This window comes from Bison bison, unplaced genomic scaffold (genome assembly GCF_000754665.1).
Source record: "Bison bison bison isolate TAMUID 2011002044 unplaced genomic scaffold, Bison_UMD1.0 scf7180017864531, whole genome shotgun sequence".
NCBI lineage: Eukaryota > Metazoa > Chordata > Mammalia > Artiodactyla > Bovidae > Bison > Bison bison.
The window spans coordinates 8,022,978-8,041,984 of NW_011495081.1; the positions used below are offsets into that span (position 1 = coordinate 8,022,978).

The following is a 19,007-nucleotide window of genomic DNA, read 5'->3' on the forward strand; positions in this document are numbered from 1 at the left end:
TAACATTTGATGAGATTTTATTTTCAGAAAAAAAGGCAGGATTCATTTCAGTCTGTCCAGCACATCACAAAAACAAGGATTTTTAAAAAAAATCAAGAAATTTCACCTTTGTCTGTGAAAGTCAGGCTACGCTGTTACATACAGCCAAGATTCTAAGCATACAAATATCATTAAGTCTACATTATTCACCAGTACCCACAAGAAAAAGGCAAAACTTTGTCCTCCTGAAAAGGTGGGCACTGTTTAGCAAACGGATAATGCTTCTGAAAGCCTCAGCATTTGTGATGATGCTAATAGCCCTTACCAATGTATTTTACACAATCTGTGCTGACTCAGCTAGGAGCCTACTGGCTGTGTGTTGGCAGGTAAAACATCCCTGCAGACCTGTTACTGTTCATGATGACATTTGGAACTTTCAAATCCTAACCCCAAAGGCCCCTCCTGTTCCATTAACACATTATACATGCACACATGAAGAGTGTTCCTACCAGGAACAGTTAAGATAAGCATACTTAATAACTGCAAGTCACATGTAACATGGAATATTCAAATGTTTAGTTTTTAACTGTGTGTGACAAAGCCAAGACAGCCTACCATGTCAACAGAAAAGGTAGGGAGTGGAAGGGATAGTTTTAACACACTGTTCATTTATGCTACTGAGTTTTTCTAGCAAAAGACAGCAAAGCCAATACAAAATTTGAGAGACAAAGGAAAACAGATTTGAGCCACTGGTACCTCTTCGAAGACAAACCTTGTGTTTCCATGCCCTGCCATCTGGAAAGCTTACCTCCTTCCCAGGCAACTGAGAATACAAGTCATTCCCACTACTCTTCTTTAAGAATTTCATTGTCCCTCACTGACAGCCCACATATGAAAGATGCATCATGCCTCCCTGGCAATACAGGGGCCATGAAAGGCGAGCATAAAGCATTCCTTGTGAGAGAGACTGCTGAAAAGGAGCCCCCTGCCCCAGCTACCCCAAAAAAGTACTGATCACACTAATTACATCCCAGGAGCCAGAGGGAAACGTCTGAGGATTGCAGAGCAGCTCCTCAAGCTGTCCCTGCAAAGCTGACCCCACAAAGTGCAGAGTAAGAACCATGTCATCTCACTCAAATTACACGCGGTTCACTCTTAACTTTTTTCAACTCAAACAGGTCTTCTCTGCCAAGAGGACTGGTCTTCAGAGTCTTTCTGAGTTCCTCTATTATTCAAGTTGCTCAAGCTAGTTTTAGTCTCTCCCAACAGGGAAAGACTAAACAGGATCCAGTTGGAAAATAAAAAGCCTTTGGAACACAGCATCACACGAAGGAAGGAATCGATAGAAACAGGATATTCAGGAGAAGCCCTCCTGGCATAGATTTAGCGATAAAAGTGGCAGACTGCCTCCAGCAGCAGGGTGAGCAGCAGCAGCATCTTCTCGGATACGCTCCTCCCGCCACTTTTGTTACACAGGTTCTTCTGGCAGCAGTCATAGTGGAGCTCCTTCTCCCCTAAGGCTTTTGCAATGAACTCAAAACTGCATTCTTCGTACTTCCAACACTGGTGGTAAAATTTTAGCGGCACTGTGGGGAAACACATGCATACAAGGGTAAGCAATCAAGCAGGTAAAGCTCTATACCTGTCTTTGAATTCTCATATCTGGCTAAAAAGATGCAGGATCCAGCTCTGAATGGAACTTCTCCATGAAACCAGAGTCTCAGCAGAGCCAGTACAGTGGTGTGTGCATAGCAGGCAACAGGTGATCATACTAATGTTCAAGATTTACCAAGATTTTTAAATGCATGCCTGATTTGGCAATCCCACTTCTAGGATTTACTCTCTGAATGAAAAAGGGTTAAGTTACATGCTCAAGAATGGTCATTGCACTACTATCTGTAGCAGCAAGAAACTAAAAGACAGTCTGTTAATAAAAAAAAGCATCTGAATAAATTATGGTAGCGGTTCCACACAACAAAGCTCCATGCAGATAAGGTATGTCATAGGACTGTGTGTTGACATGGGGAGTTTTAGTTTCTTTAAAAAAAAAAAAATGCAGAAAAAATAGATAAATTGGACTTCATCAAAATTAAAAACTTTAGTGCTTCAAATAGTTAAAGAACACTTTAAAAAATTAAAAAGACAAAACCCACAAAAGGAAGAAAATGTTTACAAATCACACATCCGAGAAGAATGAAATACAACTGAATAATAAAAAGACAACCCAATTAAAAAAAGGGCAAAGGATATAGATACTTCAAAGATATACAAATGACCAATAAGTGCATGAAAAGACGCTCAATATCATTAGTTATTAAGAAAATACAAATCAAAACCACAATGAATATCAATTCATATCAACTAGGGTGGCTGTAATCAAGAAATTGGAAAATAATTTGTGTCATGGAATATTAGAACCCTCATATATTGCTTGTGGAAAGGTAAAATGGTGCAGATATCTCAAAAAAGTCTAGTATTTCCTCAAAAGGTTAAAAATAGTTTCCATATGACCTAGTAATTCTACTTCTAGGTAAATACATCACCCAAGAGAACTGAAAACTATGTTCACACAAAAGCTTATAGACCAATGTTCATAGCAGCATTATTCAAAACAGCTAAAAGGTGGAAACAAACCCAGATGTCCATTAACTGATGAACGGATAAACAAAATGTGGTATATCCACCTAATGGAATATTATTTGGCCATAAAAAGGAATAAGGTACTGTGATATATCCAATAACATGGGCGAATCTTAAGAACCTCATGCTCAGTGATAGGAGCCAGTCACAGAGGACCACAACATCTTATGTTTCAGTTAATATCCAGAACAAACAAATCCATGGAGCTAGAAAGTAGACTAGTAGCTGCCAGGGTGTGTGGGGAGGAGAAATGGACAGTGACTGCTAATAGGTATGGGGCTTCCTTTTGGGACCACAACAGTGTTGTGAAATTAGATAGTGGTGACAGTCATACAGACTTGTGAATATACTAAAGACCACTGACTTATATACTTTAAAATGAACTTTGGAACTGAGATATGTGAATCACATCTCAAGAGAAAAAAGCCTAGATGCAGAGCAATATGTAGAATGTGGTCCACTTCTATAAAGCATATGTGTGGGGCTAAATACATTAATTTTCTCTGGAAGGATTCCCAAGGAATTTAACAGTGTTACCTTCACAGACTACTATCTTCCATTTATCTATTTGTTATATGTGGATTGAGATTTAAAATAAAGTCACTGGATGAATTTATTTCCAAAATATTTTAACTTCCTTTAAAAATCATTAGACTATTCAGTAACACAGGAAAAACTTTCCAAAAGAATATGCAGTTGTGGTGCTAATTTTTGCACAACAAAGGAAAATAAAGGCCAAAAGTATATACGCCAAGTATCTTCTAGTGGCATATGTAATTAAATAAACTACGTTAAGTGAAGAAAAAAAAGTGTTGAGAGAGAAGAATTATGTTAGATTTTCCTCTTCAAAAGTTACATTATGTGCTAGATGCTAGGGACACACAGATATATCAATAGAAGGCTGGTGCTTGCCCTGGTATCATTTTCTTTTCTTCTGCGTTGGAAAGATAAAAAATACAGATGCCTATTTTTTTTACGTAAGCCTTGTAAGTAATTTATCCAACTGCACTCACAGCTCAGAGCAAAAACCCCTAAATTAATAACTGCAGCATAACTGTTCTGTACTCCCCTTCAGAGATGAGGTGCTGGCCTGGATTTTAATGAAGTTTGGTCAAGTGGAGGCCAGAACAAGTGTTCCAGTGACTCTGCTTATTTGGATCATAAGCATTTAAGAGGCTGCTTCTAACACTGTGCTAAAAATACTGTTGAATAGGACAAGTTACTGCCTTACATAATAATAATCAGACACTGGAACCAGGAAGGCATTAAAGCCACCAGAATGCTAATCTGGGAAGCCTAACAGCTTGAGGAGGGCAGATTAATTTTGTCATAATTATTAATAAATTAGTCATTTATTAATAACTGCTACCGATTAATCACGTACTACCTGTCCTGCAGTGAGCCAAGCATTTTACTTGAATGATCTTATCTGCATAATAACCTTACAAGAGAGAGCTTCTCACCAAAGCCACTATCAGAATGACCCGAGTAAAAGTGGATTACATCAGTCATTGGAATGTTGAAGTTCTCTCTCTGAGCACAGCCTCTCTACCCTTTTTTGAAGATTTGGTTCAAGTCTGCTTTTACCAAGCAATAGCCCCCAATTGCCTTAGGGACCCTTAAGTATGTCCCTTATCTGAAAGGCCATTTCAGCAATGACTGCTTGACACTGTCATCAGAGGCTCTGCCAGACTCCAAGTACATGTTTATACCTCCAGGACCTAGCCAGGATGCCAGTAAACAGTGGCTGAATTAATACCTATCTGTCTCTCTTCTAGACGGCATCTGCATAGCACTATCATATACATTTCTCCTCTAACTGCCCTACTGACCTTGGGAGATAAGTATTCCCATTTCACAGTCTGAGGGTGAAACGTGGTTAAATAATTTCTAATGTACGCTTGGCCTTTGACTCATGTTTATGACAATATGCACTCTGTGTCTCCCAAGCTGATGTCAGAGCTGGAGGGGGATTTAGATGCTCTGTTAGTATCTGCCTAACTGTAAGGTCTGAGTATCTATATTTCAAGAACTGCTGCTACCACATGTCTAGCTGAAATTTTGGGACATATGTTCATGAGAAGAAGAAAATTATTACTTAAGATTCACATCATCCTTAAAAAAAATTGTATTTTAGAGTTTTAGATTCACAGCAAAATTGAGCAGAGTTCCTATATAGCCCCAATACCCCCAGCCACAACCCTAAACAACCTCCCTCACTATTAACATCTCCAACACCTCCATTTGTTGCAACTGATGTCATCATGATCACCCAAAGTCCATAAATTACATTTAGGTTCACTCTGGGTGTTGTACATTCTCTGGGGTTTGACAAAACATACGACATGTATCCATCACTATAGTATACTGGTTGCCCTAAAAATCCTGTGCTCCACCTATTTATCCTCTCTCCTCCCCACTTAACCCCTGGCAGTCACTGTCCTTTTTATGATCTCCTTAGTTTGCCTTTTCTGAAATATGTCGTTGGAATGATAACTGTACTTAGCCTTCCCAAAGTGACTTCTTTCAGTCAGAAATATGCAGTTTGCTTCATGTCTTGTCATGGATTGATACCTCATTTCTTTTTAGTCCATTCTCTGGACATACCACCATTTACTTATCCATTCACCAAGTTTGGGCAATTACGAATAAAGCTGCTGTAAACATCCATGTGCAGGTTTTTGTATGGACCTAAGTTTTTAACTCATTTGGGTAATGAAGTCAAGGAATGCAATTGTTGAATCTATGGTGAGGGTACGTTTCGTTTTTTAAGGAACTGCCAAATGGCCTGTACCAATTTACATTCCCAGCAGCAGTGAATGAGAGCTCTGGGAGCTCCATGCCCTCACTGGTATCTGGTGTGGTCGGTGATTTACATCCTGGCACTTCTAACAGACGTGCCTCACTGTTTACATTAACTGTTTTTAAAAGTGTAACAGTTCATTAGAAGATGAGTAAATTCTGGGGATCTAATGTACAGCATGGTGACTATAGTTAATAATGTGCTTAGCTGCTCAGTCTTGTCCCACTCTTTGCGACCCATGGACTGTAGCCCGCCAGGCTCCTCTGCCCATGGGATTCTCCAGGCAAGAATACAGGAGTGGGTTGCCATGCCCTCCTCCAAGGGATCTTCACAACTCAGGGACTGAACCCAGGTCTCCCATATTGCAGGCAGACTCTTTACCATCTGAGCCACCAGGGAAGCCCATGAATACTAAAGTGGGTAGCCCATTCCTTCTCCAGGGGACCTTCCCGACCCAGGAATCAAACTGGGGTCTCCTGCATTGCAGGCGGATTCTTTACCAGGGAGTTAATACTACTAGATTGTCTATTCAAAACTTGCTTAAGAGAATAGATCTTAAGTGTTCTCATCATACACAAAAAGGTAATAATGGGAGGGGGTGAATGTATTAATTAGATTGTGGTAATCATTTCATACTTTAAATATATACAGTTTTTATTTGTCAATTATACTTCAATAATGTTGGAAAACAATTAAAATGAAAGGTTAACCATTTAGGTAGGAAACAATAGGATTAGAGAGCTGGAAAAAAGATTTCAATTTCACTCTACTTCCCTCATCCCTTCTCTCCACCTCTAACCATCCAACATACCCATTTCGTCAATAAAAAAACACAGGCAGGAAGAACTTACTGCTGGCAGGACAGAGATCTGAGCTCAAAGCTTCTAACTGCAAATCTAATACTTACTCTACACATAATACTGCCTTTATTATCTCATTGGGAAATTATACTTTTTGTTGTGGGGGTCCAAGAGACAGATGATCAGGGTTAAGAAGTAGGTCTCTGTGTTTGCAGATAACTGGTGCTCAAATATTTGTGGAGTGAATGGCTGTTCTCTCTGGGGGCCTCACTGTGCTTTCTACATTAGCTATGAATCAACATGGTCTTCCAGGTGAGGCAGAGGAACTGGCTCCCTAAAGAAACAAGGACCTCACAAGCAAGCCTTGGAATTAGAGCTGCATTCCAGGAACTAGTACCAAAATCAAGAGATACTCCTATTATTTACACAGAAGAATTCTAATTCATCCTGACTTACTCACGGATTTTTCCTTTTTGGGGGAATGAATCTCCCCCTTCTTTCTATCAGGTTTTTCTGAGCTTGTGGGTCTTCCAAAACTTTTCTGAGTTTACCTGATGTGCTCAGCATTCTTTGAAGGATGCTGGGAAGAATCTGCATAGAGAGTGTGAGTGAACGAACTTGAAGGGTGTTTTTATTTTTATCTCTTAAGAGATGGAAGTTGGGGGGTTTACCTGGTACACTCAGTAAGCAGACCCTGAAACAGCCGCTCCTCACTTCACAGTATCTTTTCTACATGTCAATTCAATCCAGAACCACATCCAGCGAGAGTAGAGGGTATGATGTGGTTGGTTTCTTGCCTCTGCCTACCATTTCCTAAATTCTGCTTCAATAGGATTTATGGAGGAGGCAATTCCATAGTCTAACCAATTTGCAAAATGCAGATTTGACAGAACTTGTCAACGCAGGCCATTCCCCATCCCAAGCCCGTGACTGCCTTGCTCTCTGAGGCCACTGAGCCTCGGTACCTGCTTTGCCTTTCTTTGGAACACCCTTCCCTGCTTAGTCCTCCTACTTCTATTTGTCCACTGAGCTCAGCTTGAGTCCCCTTAGGACTCTGCATATATTAAATTCCCCCCAGAATGATACACGAGTATAAGTAAATAAAGACATCTGTGACAGCTACACAAGCCTCTCACAATTTTCATTGTCTCCTTTCTTCATCTTTGTATCTCGAGCTCCTAGCTCAGGCTCTAGCACACGGCAGGCTCTCAAAAGTTTAGGAGGCAGCCAGTGTAGGTGTTATGAGAACAAGTGTTGGAATTGGATGGATTTCCATGTTCAAATCCTGAGCTGGTTTCCTTGACCTTAGCATGTTGCTTAATCTGAATCTCAGTCTCCTTGTTTACCAAATGGGAATAAAACATTAACCCAAGTGGTAGATGGAAAGCATTAAATTAAAAAAAAAATGGAAAAACAAAACAAAAACAAATGGAAAATGTTTAGTGTCATATGCAACTGGTGCTATTAAATGGTAGCTATTACTTATTGAATACAAGTCTAACAAAAAAGAAGGTGGCACGGATTTTTCCCCAGGCTCTCTTCAACCCATTACACTCGGGCAGAGAGGGGAGGGGGAGGCTCTTACCAGCCTTAACGAAGAGACAAGCATCTTGATTATGTGAACAATTGACGACTGAAGTGCAGTTAACTTGGTTAATACAGCTGTAGCACTGCAGGCTGTGACCTAGAACCAGGAAGAATGACCGTCAGGACCTGGTAGATAAGCAGTGCAGAAGCAAGCCCACCATCTCCAGTAGTGCGGGTCAGAGGTCAGCAACCCACAGTGGGATGCCTTCCCACACAAACCTGCAGCAGACACATTTTTGGAAGTTCAGACTACAGTTCCAGCAGTGGTTTTACCGGACTCTGTGGTATGTGCAAAGGTAATGTCCAGGTTTCAAAACCCATTTAATTGTGCAACTGAGAAGCTTTCTCCTACTTTCAACCAAAAGTGATTAATCTGCAATGTTAATAACAGGTTGAAAGGAACCCATCAAAAGGATAAACAGAATTCCATAAAAACTTCTGAAGAACAATTATGCTCTGACATCACATTCTCATGGACTGATCATCGGTATTTGGTAGTACCTATCTGATCTGATCTGTGTGAAAAGACATGTTCCAAGATGAAATACGTTAAATCTATTACAAATCAGTATCAACACATGAACATTCGCAACTCATTTGATAGGGAACACTAATTTTTGAATCAGAGTAAGCAAAATGTTATTCTCCCAGAAAGAATTCCACTTTTATTAGTAGGGCTGTATCATAAAAAATTGTACTCAATTATTAATTTTTGAATCGTCAATTAAAAACTTACAGAAACTTGTTTTCTCTCTTATTTATACAAAAGCCTACAAAATACCCTTGGTTTTTGTCTCTTGGCCTGCAAAGCCTAAAATATTTACTACCTGGCCCTCTACAGAACAAGTCTGATGGCCTCCGGGATAAGGCATCCTCAGTGTGGCTGTTCCCTGCTGAGGGACTAGCCCATCACCAAAGCAAACACAGCCAGGGGACAGGCAGCAGCCGTGTATCTTAAACTCACAGGGGTGAGCAGGCATTGCATAGCAACACTGAACATAAGGGCTGGTTCGTATCAGAAGCAAATGCCTCTGGTTCCCCAATTTGAAAAATGACTACCACTCCCATTCCGGTCTTAGGATTCCTCTTTGGTGGCTACACTTCAAGTTTCACTGAATTATTTTCCCTTTGTTTTATGTCCCTTTGTGACAGGACAAAGATGAGTCATATTCCACATTTGCCATGTAATCAGTATTTGGCAGTACCCATATGTATGAGAAGACATTTTCAAAGATGAAATATGTAAAGTGTCATAGAAGAATTGCATGGTGAAACCAAGACCAAAATGTGGGTTTTAGCACCCCAGAGCTGACTTTTAGTCCTAAGGCTGTAGCCTGGGTTTATCACCAGGGAGAAGAATTTTCAGAAGGCCAGAAGAAAGTGGCTCCTCACTTTCTGAGCACAGTCAGGAGTGATGCTATGCTATGCTAAGTCACTTCAGTCGTGTCTGACTCTGTGTGACCCCAGAGATGGCAGCACACCAGGCTCCCCCGTCCCTGGGATTCTCCAGGCAAGAACACTGGAGTGGGTTGCCATTTCCTTCTCCAATGCATGAAAGTGAAAAGAGAAAGTGAAGTCGCTCAGTCGTGTCCGACTCCTAGCGACCGCATGGACTGCAGCCCACCAGGCTCCTCCATCCATGGGATTTTCCAGGCAAGTGTACTGGAGTGGGGTGTCATTGCCTTCTCCTAGTCAGGAGTGAAGCTCTCTATAAACATCTTAAATGACCACGTCTGTCTTCACAGGTGTGAAATCCCAACTAGCAGAGGACCCTCTGATTTGTGAAGGTTCCAGGTTAAACTTTGAAATATCAGCCCCCCAAACCCCCTCCTCCTCCATTTTGTTTGCAAATGATAAGACAGATGTCTGGAGAGGAGGAGTGACCCCATCAAGAACACTCAGAGCACTGCATGCAGCAGAGATGACGCCAGCCCCTGGGTCCGGGGCCGGGCTCCGCTGGCCCCCTCTGCCTCTTCTCTGCCAGGCTCAGTGCTTGCCACACCTGCGTGAGAGGGGAGTCACCGTGAGAAGGGACAAAGATGCCAATTTTCAACAATCTTTCCCTGCTCCAGAAGTGTGTCCACCTGGTAAGAGGAAAGAGTTTAGAGGGAGAGGATACTCTTGCCTGGCTATCTGAGAGGGCCATTTGGAAAGGCTGCCCATGGGAGTACAGTTTCTCCTGGCTACAGCCAGAGTTCATTTGGCTTCTTGACAAACCTTCGGACAGAGGAAAGAGAGCTCACCTTTGGAACTTCTGTGAGGCAGAAATATTCACAGCTAACACTGTGTTCAAATATTTAAACTTTCAGTCTTCAGAGAACTGCTGTTAAGAGGCAGGCTTAAGGACTGCCATCCCCATTAAACTAAGATGTTAACTAACTTGTCAAAAGGCAGACAGCCCTTAAGAGGAGAGCTGGGACTTACATCTACACGGTCAGTTCTGAAGCCCATGCTTGGTTTATTTACCATGATGTTCTTCTAACCATCCTGAGTGACAAAGAGAAGAAACCAACCATAATCATGGAGAAAACCAGGCCAGGGGCAAGCAATAAGTCAGAGGATGGTTGTTTGATATTCCAGCCACTTAACCAGGGTGAAGTGGATATTCTTCACACTCCAACTCCCTCGGGAAGGACCTAAGTGCCCCCAAGACCTGTCACAGAATGGCTAATGGCACCAAACCCAAGCTCCATAAACAAATGTAGACTGTTGGAAAGAGGGTGTGACCAGGTTATTCTTTTAAGACTTTTTTGATGTGGATCATTTTTAAAGTCTTTATTGAATCCGTTACAATACTGCTGCTGTTTCATGCTTTGGTTTTTTGGCTATGAGGCAAGTGGAATCTTAACTTCCCAACAGGGATTGAATCTACACCGCCTGTATTGGAAGGGGAAGTCTTAACCACTGGACCACTAGGGAGGTCCCCCAAGCTATTTTTATTACAGAAAATTCACTGGGTAGAACTGTGACAATAATGTATGTTGTAACACAGTGACTATATTACGCACCACCTTGGCTAAGATCAACAGTGGGGAGGAGGGCGGGGAGGTCATGACTTCTGCTCCAACGTGACCTTGGGCTAACTTCTTTGCTTCAGTTTCCTCAACTGTAAAACGGGCCTAACAGCGCTGAGCCCTCAGGGGATGGCTAAGGATTAAATGACATAGGGTCTGGTACATAGTAAGTGTTCACCGTATGGAAGCTGCTAACGCTGTAAGCTCTGACATGCTCCAACACACAGATGACTCTGTACTGTTCACTACACGGCTACTTTCTTTTCCGTCTCCTATCCCTGCTCCTCAAAAAAAAAAAAAAAATAGTAATAATTTTTTTGTTGTAACATGACAGAGGCAGAAAATGACCTCTGATTTTTATAATGAAGCAAAGTAAACACAGGTGTTCCTACTGTTAGAGGTAATGAGTATCTCCAGGAGGGGGGAAGGGGTAGGCTGGCGAAGGAAATAGGTGCAGACACTTTGATGAAAGGCTTATTTGGGTTTGAACTGTGCCTGCAGCGCTTCAGTGCGATATTTTACAAACCATTTCTTTAGGCCTCAGTCTTGTCATCTGGAAAGTGGCAATAAACAGCCCCTGCTCCATAGGATGGATATGAGGATTAAATAAGTAGATAGTGTTAAGATGCTGAGAACAGTGATTGGCTCATGAATGCTGTGGGCAGCAGCTACTGCTGCTATAACCACAGTACCCTCGGCCACAGCAGTGTCACATGGGAGCGCCCGGGGTGGCCGCTGAGCTCAGCACTCTGGGTCGGCAGCCCTGGCTGCTGGCAGTGCGAGGGGTGAAACTTAAGAGGCTGTGTGTAATCTCTTCCCCACAAAAGCAGCTCTGTCACCCAGGATGAACTGTAACTCAGGAAGGGGCTTCGCCGAGGGCAGGGCTGTAACATAGGAAGGAGCAGTCATATCACCCTGGACCTGTAACACTGATGGCGAAAGAACCGAAGCCTGGCCCGGGTCTGTGGCACCAGCTTGGTCATCCTGAAGCCTAAGAAAAAGTTAGGGTGGAAGCAACCTACATGACCCAGATCCAAGTCCCTCTGGACCACTCACCGAGTTGGCAGAGGACAGCCAGGAACAGGAGCCCAAGCACGATGTACCCTCCTTTGCTTGCCATTGCGACCAGCTACAGAACCTGGGAGGAAGGAACACAAAGCATTGTCACAAACCAACAGGTGATTGCCGGAAGGCCTGGGGGCTTCTGGAAACACAGGAAGTAGAGAGCAGACGGAGAAAACAGGGAACCTCAGTGCCAGGGGCCCTGAACCAAGTGTGTTCTTTGTGGGGGCAGTCCTCGGCCCCTCCGCAGTCGAAGACCTCAGCTTGCTGAAGAAATGCTGTCAGGCCTGGTGGGAGAGGTGGCTGCAGGGAGACATAGCACACAGGGCCCACCCCAGCCCTCACCCACAGTAGCCGTGCACCTTTGCAGGAACTCAGTCCCTCTGAGCCTCAGTGTTCATGACTGAGTAGTGGGACAGCACTGTCTCCTCCATCAGGGGCACTGACTCCAATGGTAAAATGTACAGAATACCCAAGGCAGCGCCTGCAATTCGAGCTCTGCAGGCCCCACCTCCAGCTGCTGGCTGAGCTGAGCCCAGCAAGCATCACTTTTCCAGGCCATGCCACTAAGTGCATCACACCAAAGGGGTGACTCTGGGGGACACCAGCAGGCATTCAGTGGCAGAACATGGGGCAAAGGCTTAGTGCACTGAAGCTCTGGCTCCCCACCTTGGTAAGTGTGATGGGGACACCTCCTCCTTTACTCTGAAAAGTAAGGGCAGGTTCCAGGTAACTCTGCTGTCTGGTCCCTATTCCGTTAATGCTTAGAGGTGTGGCAGTGAGCATCAGGGGAGAAGAGGGGAGGGCTGAAATGCCTCAAATCCTCCTTTCACTTGAGAAGGAAGCCAAGCCACAGGGCGGTTTTTAACTTAGCCCAAGTCCCAACCATAAGCAACAGATCTAAGGAGTCTCCAGACCCCATCCCGACTTCCCTGAGCAACAGGGAGGTGATTTCTGCCCCAAACCAGGGTGGCTCCACATTCTACTCTCCTGAGCCCCACAGGCCAGGACCTCTGTCTGGCAAACAGATAGGGTTCTTGGTGGGTGAGCCCTGCCCCGCCCCACCCCACCCAGCCCTCCTCTGAGTTGGAGGTGGGTGGTGGGGAGGATGGGACCAGGAAGGGTGTTGCCTAAAGAAGATGATATTGAGGAAGCTCACGCCCAGGAGACAGAAAGGTCATATTCTGATGAATGGGGAAGCAGGAAGAAAATCTAACCGGGCCTGGCCTTTCTTTAAGGCTGAATCACCCTCATTTCCCTCTGGGGTCTTCAAAACCTACCATAGCCTATATGCCCACTCCCACCAGGCTGACCCTCCCCGGGGGGCAGCTGCCCAACACCCCAGTGCAGGGAGGATCTAAGGCTGCCCAAGGCTAGTGGTCATAAGCTCAGACCCGGACATACTAAAGCCCAGCTCTCCCACAGCTACCGAGCCTCATTGTCTCATCTGTACGTGGGTTCTTCCCCACATGGGGAGATGTAAGATAAAACCAGATAACTATGTGCTTGACACAGTCACAGGAAAGTGGTGGCTATTGCCACTTCCTGCCTCACTCTGCACACACACACACACACACACACACACACCCCCGCCCCCCACCACCACCACTACTGTAACAGGAGAGAAAGGGGCAGGGCACAACTTTTGAAAGAATGACATAGCCCAAGGACACAACATAAACTGATTAGAATCAAATGGGACCAAGATGGCAGACAAGACTAGACCTCGATCCTCAACCAGCAAGTGAAACAACACACCCAGAGGTGCCATGTCAGTGCCAGCTCAGTTCAGCCGCTCAGTCGTGTCCAACTCTTTGCGACCCCATGGACTGCAGCACACCAGGCTTCCCTGTCCATCACCAACTCCCAGAGCTTACTCAAGCTCATGTCCATCAAGTTGGTGATGCCATCCAACCATCTCATCCTCTGTCGTCTCCTCCTCCTGCCTTCAATCTGTCCCAGCATCAGGGTCTTTTCAAATGAGTCAGTTCTTCGCATCAGGTGGCCAAAGTACTGAATTTTCAGCTTCAGCATCAGTCCTTCCAATGAATATTCTGGACTGATTTCCTTTAGGATGGACTGGTTGGATCTCCTTGCAGTCCAAGTGTGGTAGGAAAGGAGACCCCTTCCAGGGCCCAAAACTGGGCTCTTGTCTAACACTCGGAAATGAACTGTCCGAGGAAACACATGTGCTGACAGAGCAAGAGATTTTATTGGGAAAGGGCGCCGAGGAGAACTGCTCTGTCACATGGCTTGCAGTCTCGGGTTTTATGGTGATGGAATCAGTTCCCGGGTTGTCCTTAGCCAATCATTCTGACTCAGAGTCCTTCCTGGTGGTGCATGCCTTGTTCAGCCAAGATGGATGCCAGAGAGGATTCTGGGAGGTGGTTGGACAGGTGGTCTCTCCTTTTGACCTTTCCCGAACTCTTCTGGTTGGTGGAGGCTTACTAGTTCCCTGTTCCTTACCAGGACCTCCTGTCGTAAAACAACTCATGCAAATGGTTACTGTGGTGCCTGGCCAGGGTGGGTGGTTTCAATCAGTGTGCTTCTCCTAACACAAGGGACTCTCAAGAGTCTTCTCCAACACCACAGTTCAAAAGCATCAATTCTTCGGCACTCATCTTTCTTCACAGTCCAACTCTCACATCCATACATGACCACTGGAAAAACCATAGCCTTGACTAGACGGACCTTTGTTGGCAAAGTAATATCTCTACTTTTGAATATGCTATCTAGGTTGGTCATAACTTTCCTTCCAAGGAGTAAGCGTCTTTTAATTTCATGGCTGCAGTCACCACCTGCAGTGATTTTGGAGCCCCCCAAAATAAAGTCTGACACTGTTTCCCCATCTATTTGTCACGGAGTAATGGGACTGGATGCCATGATCTTTGTTTTCTGAATGTTGAGCTTTAAGCCAACTTCTTCACTCTCCTCTTTCACTTTCATCAACAGGCTCTTTGGTTCTTCTTCACCTTCTGCCATAAGAGTGGTGTCATCTGCATATCTGAAGTTATTGATATTTCTCCCGGCAATCTTGATTCCAGCTTGTGCTTCAACCAGCCCAGCGTTTCTCATGATGTGCTCTGCATATAAGTTAAATAAGCAGGGTGATAATATACAGCCTTGACGTACTCCTTTTCCTATTTGGAACCAGTCTGTTGTTCCATGTCCAGTTCTAACTGTTGCTTCCTGACCTGCATATAGGTTTCTCAAGAGGCAGGTCAGGTGGTCTGGTATTCCCATCTCTTTCAGAATTTTTCAAAGTTTATTGTGATCCACACAAAGGCTTTGGCATAGTCAGTGAAGCAGAAATAAATGTTTTTCTGGAACTCTCTTGCCTTTTCAATGATCCAGGGTATATTGGCAATTTTGAAGTGGTCAAACAGGAGATGGCAAGAGTGAACATTGACATTTTAGGAATCAAGGAACTAAAATGGACTGGAATGGGTGAATTTAACTCAGATGACCATTATCTACTACTATGGGCAAGAATCCCTTAGAAGAAATGGAGTAGCCATCATAGTCAACAAAAGAGTTCAAAATGTAGTACTTGGATGCAGTCTCAAAAATGACAGAATGATCTCTGTTTGTTTTCAAGGCAAACCATTCAAGATCACAGTAATCCGACTCTATGCCCTGACCAGTAATGCTGAAGAAGCTAAAGTAGAATGGTTCTACGAAGACCTACAAGACCTTCTAAAATTAACACCCTAAAAAGATATCCTTTTCATTATAGAGGACTGGAATGCAAACGAACAAAGTCAAGAGATACCTGGACTAACAGACAAATTTGGCCTTGGAGTACAAAAGGAAGCAGGTCAAAGGCTAATAGAGTTTTGCCAAGAGAATGCATTGGTCATAGCAAACACCCTCTTCCAACAACACAAGAGAAGCTCTACACATGCACATCACCAGATGGTCAATACCAAAATCAGATTGATTATATTCTTTGCAGCCAATGATGGAGAAGCTCTATACAGTCAGCATAAACAAGACCAGGAGCCGACTGTGGCTCAGATCATGAACTCCTTATTGCCAAATTCAGACTTAAATTGAAGAAAGTAGGGAAAAACACCAGAGCACTCTGGTATGACCTAAATCAAATCCCTTACGTTTATACAGTGGAAGTGAGAAATAGATTCAAGGGATTAGATCTGATAGAGTGCCTGAAGAACTATGGAAGGAGGTTCATAACATTTCCAAGGCACTGTTCAAAGATCAGGGAGTGGGCAGTGGCCCAAATCCTGGAAATCTCCACCCCGTCCCCAAAATGGTTGGAATAATCCTCCCACTCATTAGCATATGAAATTACTCAGCCTATAAAAACTAACCACCCCAAATTTTGGGGAACACTCACCCTCCACGATGGCCCACATTGTGTCTGCAGAGTGTGTTTCTCTCAGAATCTGAATAAATCTACTTCTTACCTATCATTTTGTCTCACTGAATTCTTTCTGCAATAAGACATCAAGAACCTGAGCTTCGTTAGGTCCTGAAACCATGTACCATGGGTTTTGGCTGGGTTTGAGTTCCAGCACATGAGTTCAAGTCCCAATCTGTGGTAAACGGATTCACAACCACACCCAGACTTTCTGCCCTAAGTCATACAGGCATGTCCATACCTCCTGGCCTCTCCGGGGAGTTCCCCTCTTGTTCCCTGAACCTGAGAGATGGGAGGCACCCTAACAGATCAGGGTCTCTATGTGCTATGCTATGCTATGCTAAGTCACTTCAGTCGTGTCCGACTCTCTGCGACCCCATAGACAGCAGCCTACCAGGCTCCCCCGTCCTTGGGATTCTCCAGGCAAGAACACTGGAGTGGGTTGCCATTTACTTCTCCAATGCATGAAAGTGAAAAGTGAAAGTGAAGTAGCTCAGTCGTGTCCGACTCTTAGCGACCCCATGGATTGCAGCCTAACAGGCTCCTCCGTCCATGGGATTTTCCAAGCAAGAGTACTGGAGTGGGGTGCCACTGCCTTCTCCTTAACAAATCAGGAAGAGGTCCCAGCCCCTCTGGCTGGCACCCAACGCCCCTGCAGTGCTTTCTGCCTGGAGCCAGATGAGTCAAGTGAACAAATGACAAGTGTTCCCCTATCCCTGGGCCTCAGTCAGTGACCCAGGCCCAGCACACCCCAGCTCCCAGCCTGGTTCCTTACACGCAAGGGCGTTTGGGTAGAAAGGATAACTTAACACACTCACACAAGCCTGGGGCTGGGAACAAGTGCTACAAGAGAACAGGAGAGAAAGGCATCCATCAGAGGTTCCCAAAGAGGGAGGCAGGGAGTGTCAGACTCTTCCTAAAAGTTCTGCAATAGCTGCTTCCTCAGGCAGTCCCACCAGAGGAGGAGGGAGGAGGTCACAACCTCTAGGAGACTTCCTTCCAAATGGTCCTTGGCATGAATAGCACCATCAAAACAAATAAACAGGGTGTGGTGCAGAGAACCCACCCTTGATGAAAGGGCTGGAAAAGAGTCAGACATGAACTGAACTGAACTGAACTGAAGAAAGGCTTATCTCTTAAGAAAAGCAGCAGAAACTGCACAGTGAACTGGTTCAGGGTCAGGCTTTCTCATTGACCGGTGAACAAAGCCTTGGATATTTCTGGCTCTGCCACTTCTTGCTGTGTGTTACTCAACCTCTAGGCCTCCCCTCTGCATCCAGGACACACGGGGATAAGCACACACACTGCACGGCACGGTGCCTGGCTGAAGGAGAGGCCAAGAGGTGTGGACATGCCTGTTTGACTTAGGGCAGGAAGTCTGGGTGTGGTTGTGAATCCATTTACCACAGATTGGGACTTGAACTCATGTGCTGGGACTCAAACCCAGCCAAAACCCATGGTATGTGGTTTCAGGACCTAACAAAGCTCAAGTTCTTGATGTCTCATTGCAGAAAGAATTCAGTGAGAGACAAAGTGATAGGTAAGAAGTAGATTTATTCAGATTCTGAGAGAAGCACACTCTGCAGACACAGACAGAGTGTGGGCCGTCACAGAGGGCACAGAGTCATGGGAAGTCATGAGGTTCCCAGAAGAAGAAGCTGGGCAGGGAAGGGGCACTGGGCTGAGAAGAGTGGAGAGGGTAGACAGAAGGTAGCATCAGGTCAGAAAGCTGGACAAACACTCTGGGCTTGGATGAGCAGAGGAGATCGCAGGCCCCAAGCCCAAGGCAGCCCGCAACCATATGGGTTGGATGGGGACTGTCAACAAGATTGAGCTTTAAGTCCACAGGACTGGCTGGGAGTCACAGTGGATGTTTCCATGACTTGGATGCAAGAGGGCAAAGACGGCAGAGAGAGGAAGTGGTCAGTGTGCAGATGCTAACATTGTAGTATTGTTAGGGGAAGCACACTGATTGAAATCGCCCACCCTAGCCAGGCACCATAGTAACCACTTGCATGAGTTGTTTTACGGCAGGAGATTCTGATAAGGAATACGGAACTAATAAGCCACCACCAACCCGAAGAGTTCCGGAAAGGTCGAAAGGAGACACCGCGTGTCCATCCACTTCCGGGAATCCCTCTCGCTAGCATCCATCTTGGCTGAGCATGCACCACCAGGAAAGACTCTGAATTAGAGTGACTGGCCAAAGACTACCCGGAAACTAATCCCATCACCCGACATTGCGAGCCACACGGCAGAGCTGTTCTCCTGGGTTCCCTTACCCTAATGCTCTCCACCCGGGTGCCCTTTCCCAATAAAATCTCTTGCTTTGTCAGCACATGTGTCTCCTAGGACAATTCATTTCCGAGTGTTAGACAAGAGCCCAGTTTTGGGCCCTGGAAGGGGTCCGCCTTCCTGCAACAGTATTTGAATCAGAAGTCCAGGTCTTCATTGTTGTTGTTTAGTAGCTAAGTCCTGTCTGTCTTTTTTGCGACCCTATGGACTCTAGCCTGCCAGGCATCTCTGTCCATGGGATTTCGCAGGCAAGAATACTGGAGTGGGTTGCCATTTCCTTCTGGGAATTGAACCTGCATCTCCTGTACTGCAGGTAGATTCTTTACCACTGAGCCACCAGAAAAGACAAAATAGCTGATTGTCTTAAAGCTATTTTATAAATGCCCCTAAAATGCTGACAATAGTTAACACTAAGCAGGATTATTTATGATTTCTTATTTCTTTTC

At 44.7% G+C, this 19,007-nt stretch overlaps 1 protein-coding gene across 1 annotated transcript; it reads right to left on the reverse strand.

Annotated features, from left to right (window-relative positions):
• Positions 1–11,983, reverse strand: CD59 (CD59 molecule, complement regulatory protein). The gene is made up of 3 exons (XM_010831834.1): positions 11,880–11,983; positions 7,808–7,906; positions 1–1,565 (listed from the first exon to the last, which is right to left on the reverse strand). The coding sequence occupies exons 1-3, from the start codon at positions 11,941–11,943 to the stop codon at positions 1,363–1,365; spliced, it is 366 nt and encodes a 121-aa protein (XP_010830136.1). The 5' UTR covers positions 11,944–11,983; the 3' UTR covers positions 1–1,362.
• Between the last annotated feature and the right edge of the window lie 7,024 nt (positions 11,984–19,007).

What these genes read in the sequence shown, in the direction of transcription:
- CD59 (XM_010831834.1), bottom strand. Translation starts at nt 11,943, where the DNA reads ATGGCAAGCAAAGGAGGGTACATCGTGCTTGGGCTCCTGTTCCTGGCT. An exon ending in GGCTGTCCTCTGCCAACTCG is followed by an intron (nt 7,907 to 11,879) that starts GTGAGTGGTCCA and finishes TCCTGGTTCTAG; the next exon opens with GTCACAGCCTGCAGTGCTAC. An exon ending in TTGTCTCTTCGTTAAGGCTG is followed by an intron (nt 1,566 to 7,807) that starts GTAAGAGCCTCC and finishes GTTTCCCCACAG; the next exon opens with TGCCGCTAAAATTTTACCAC.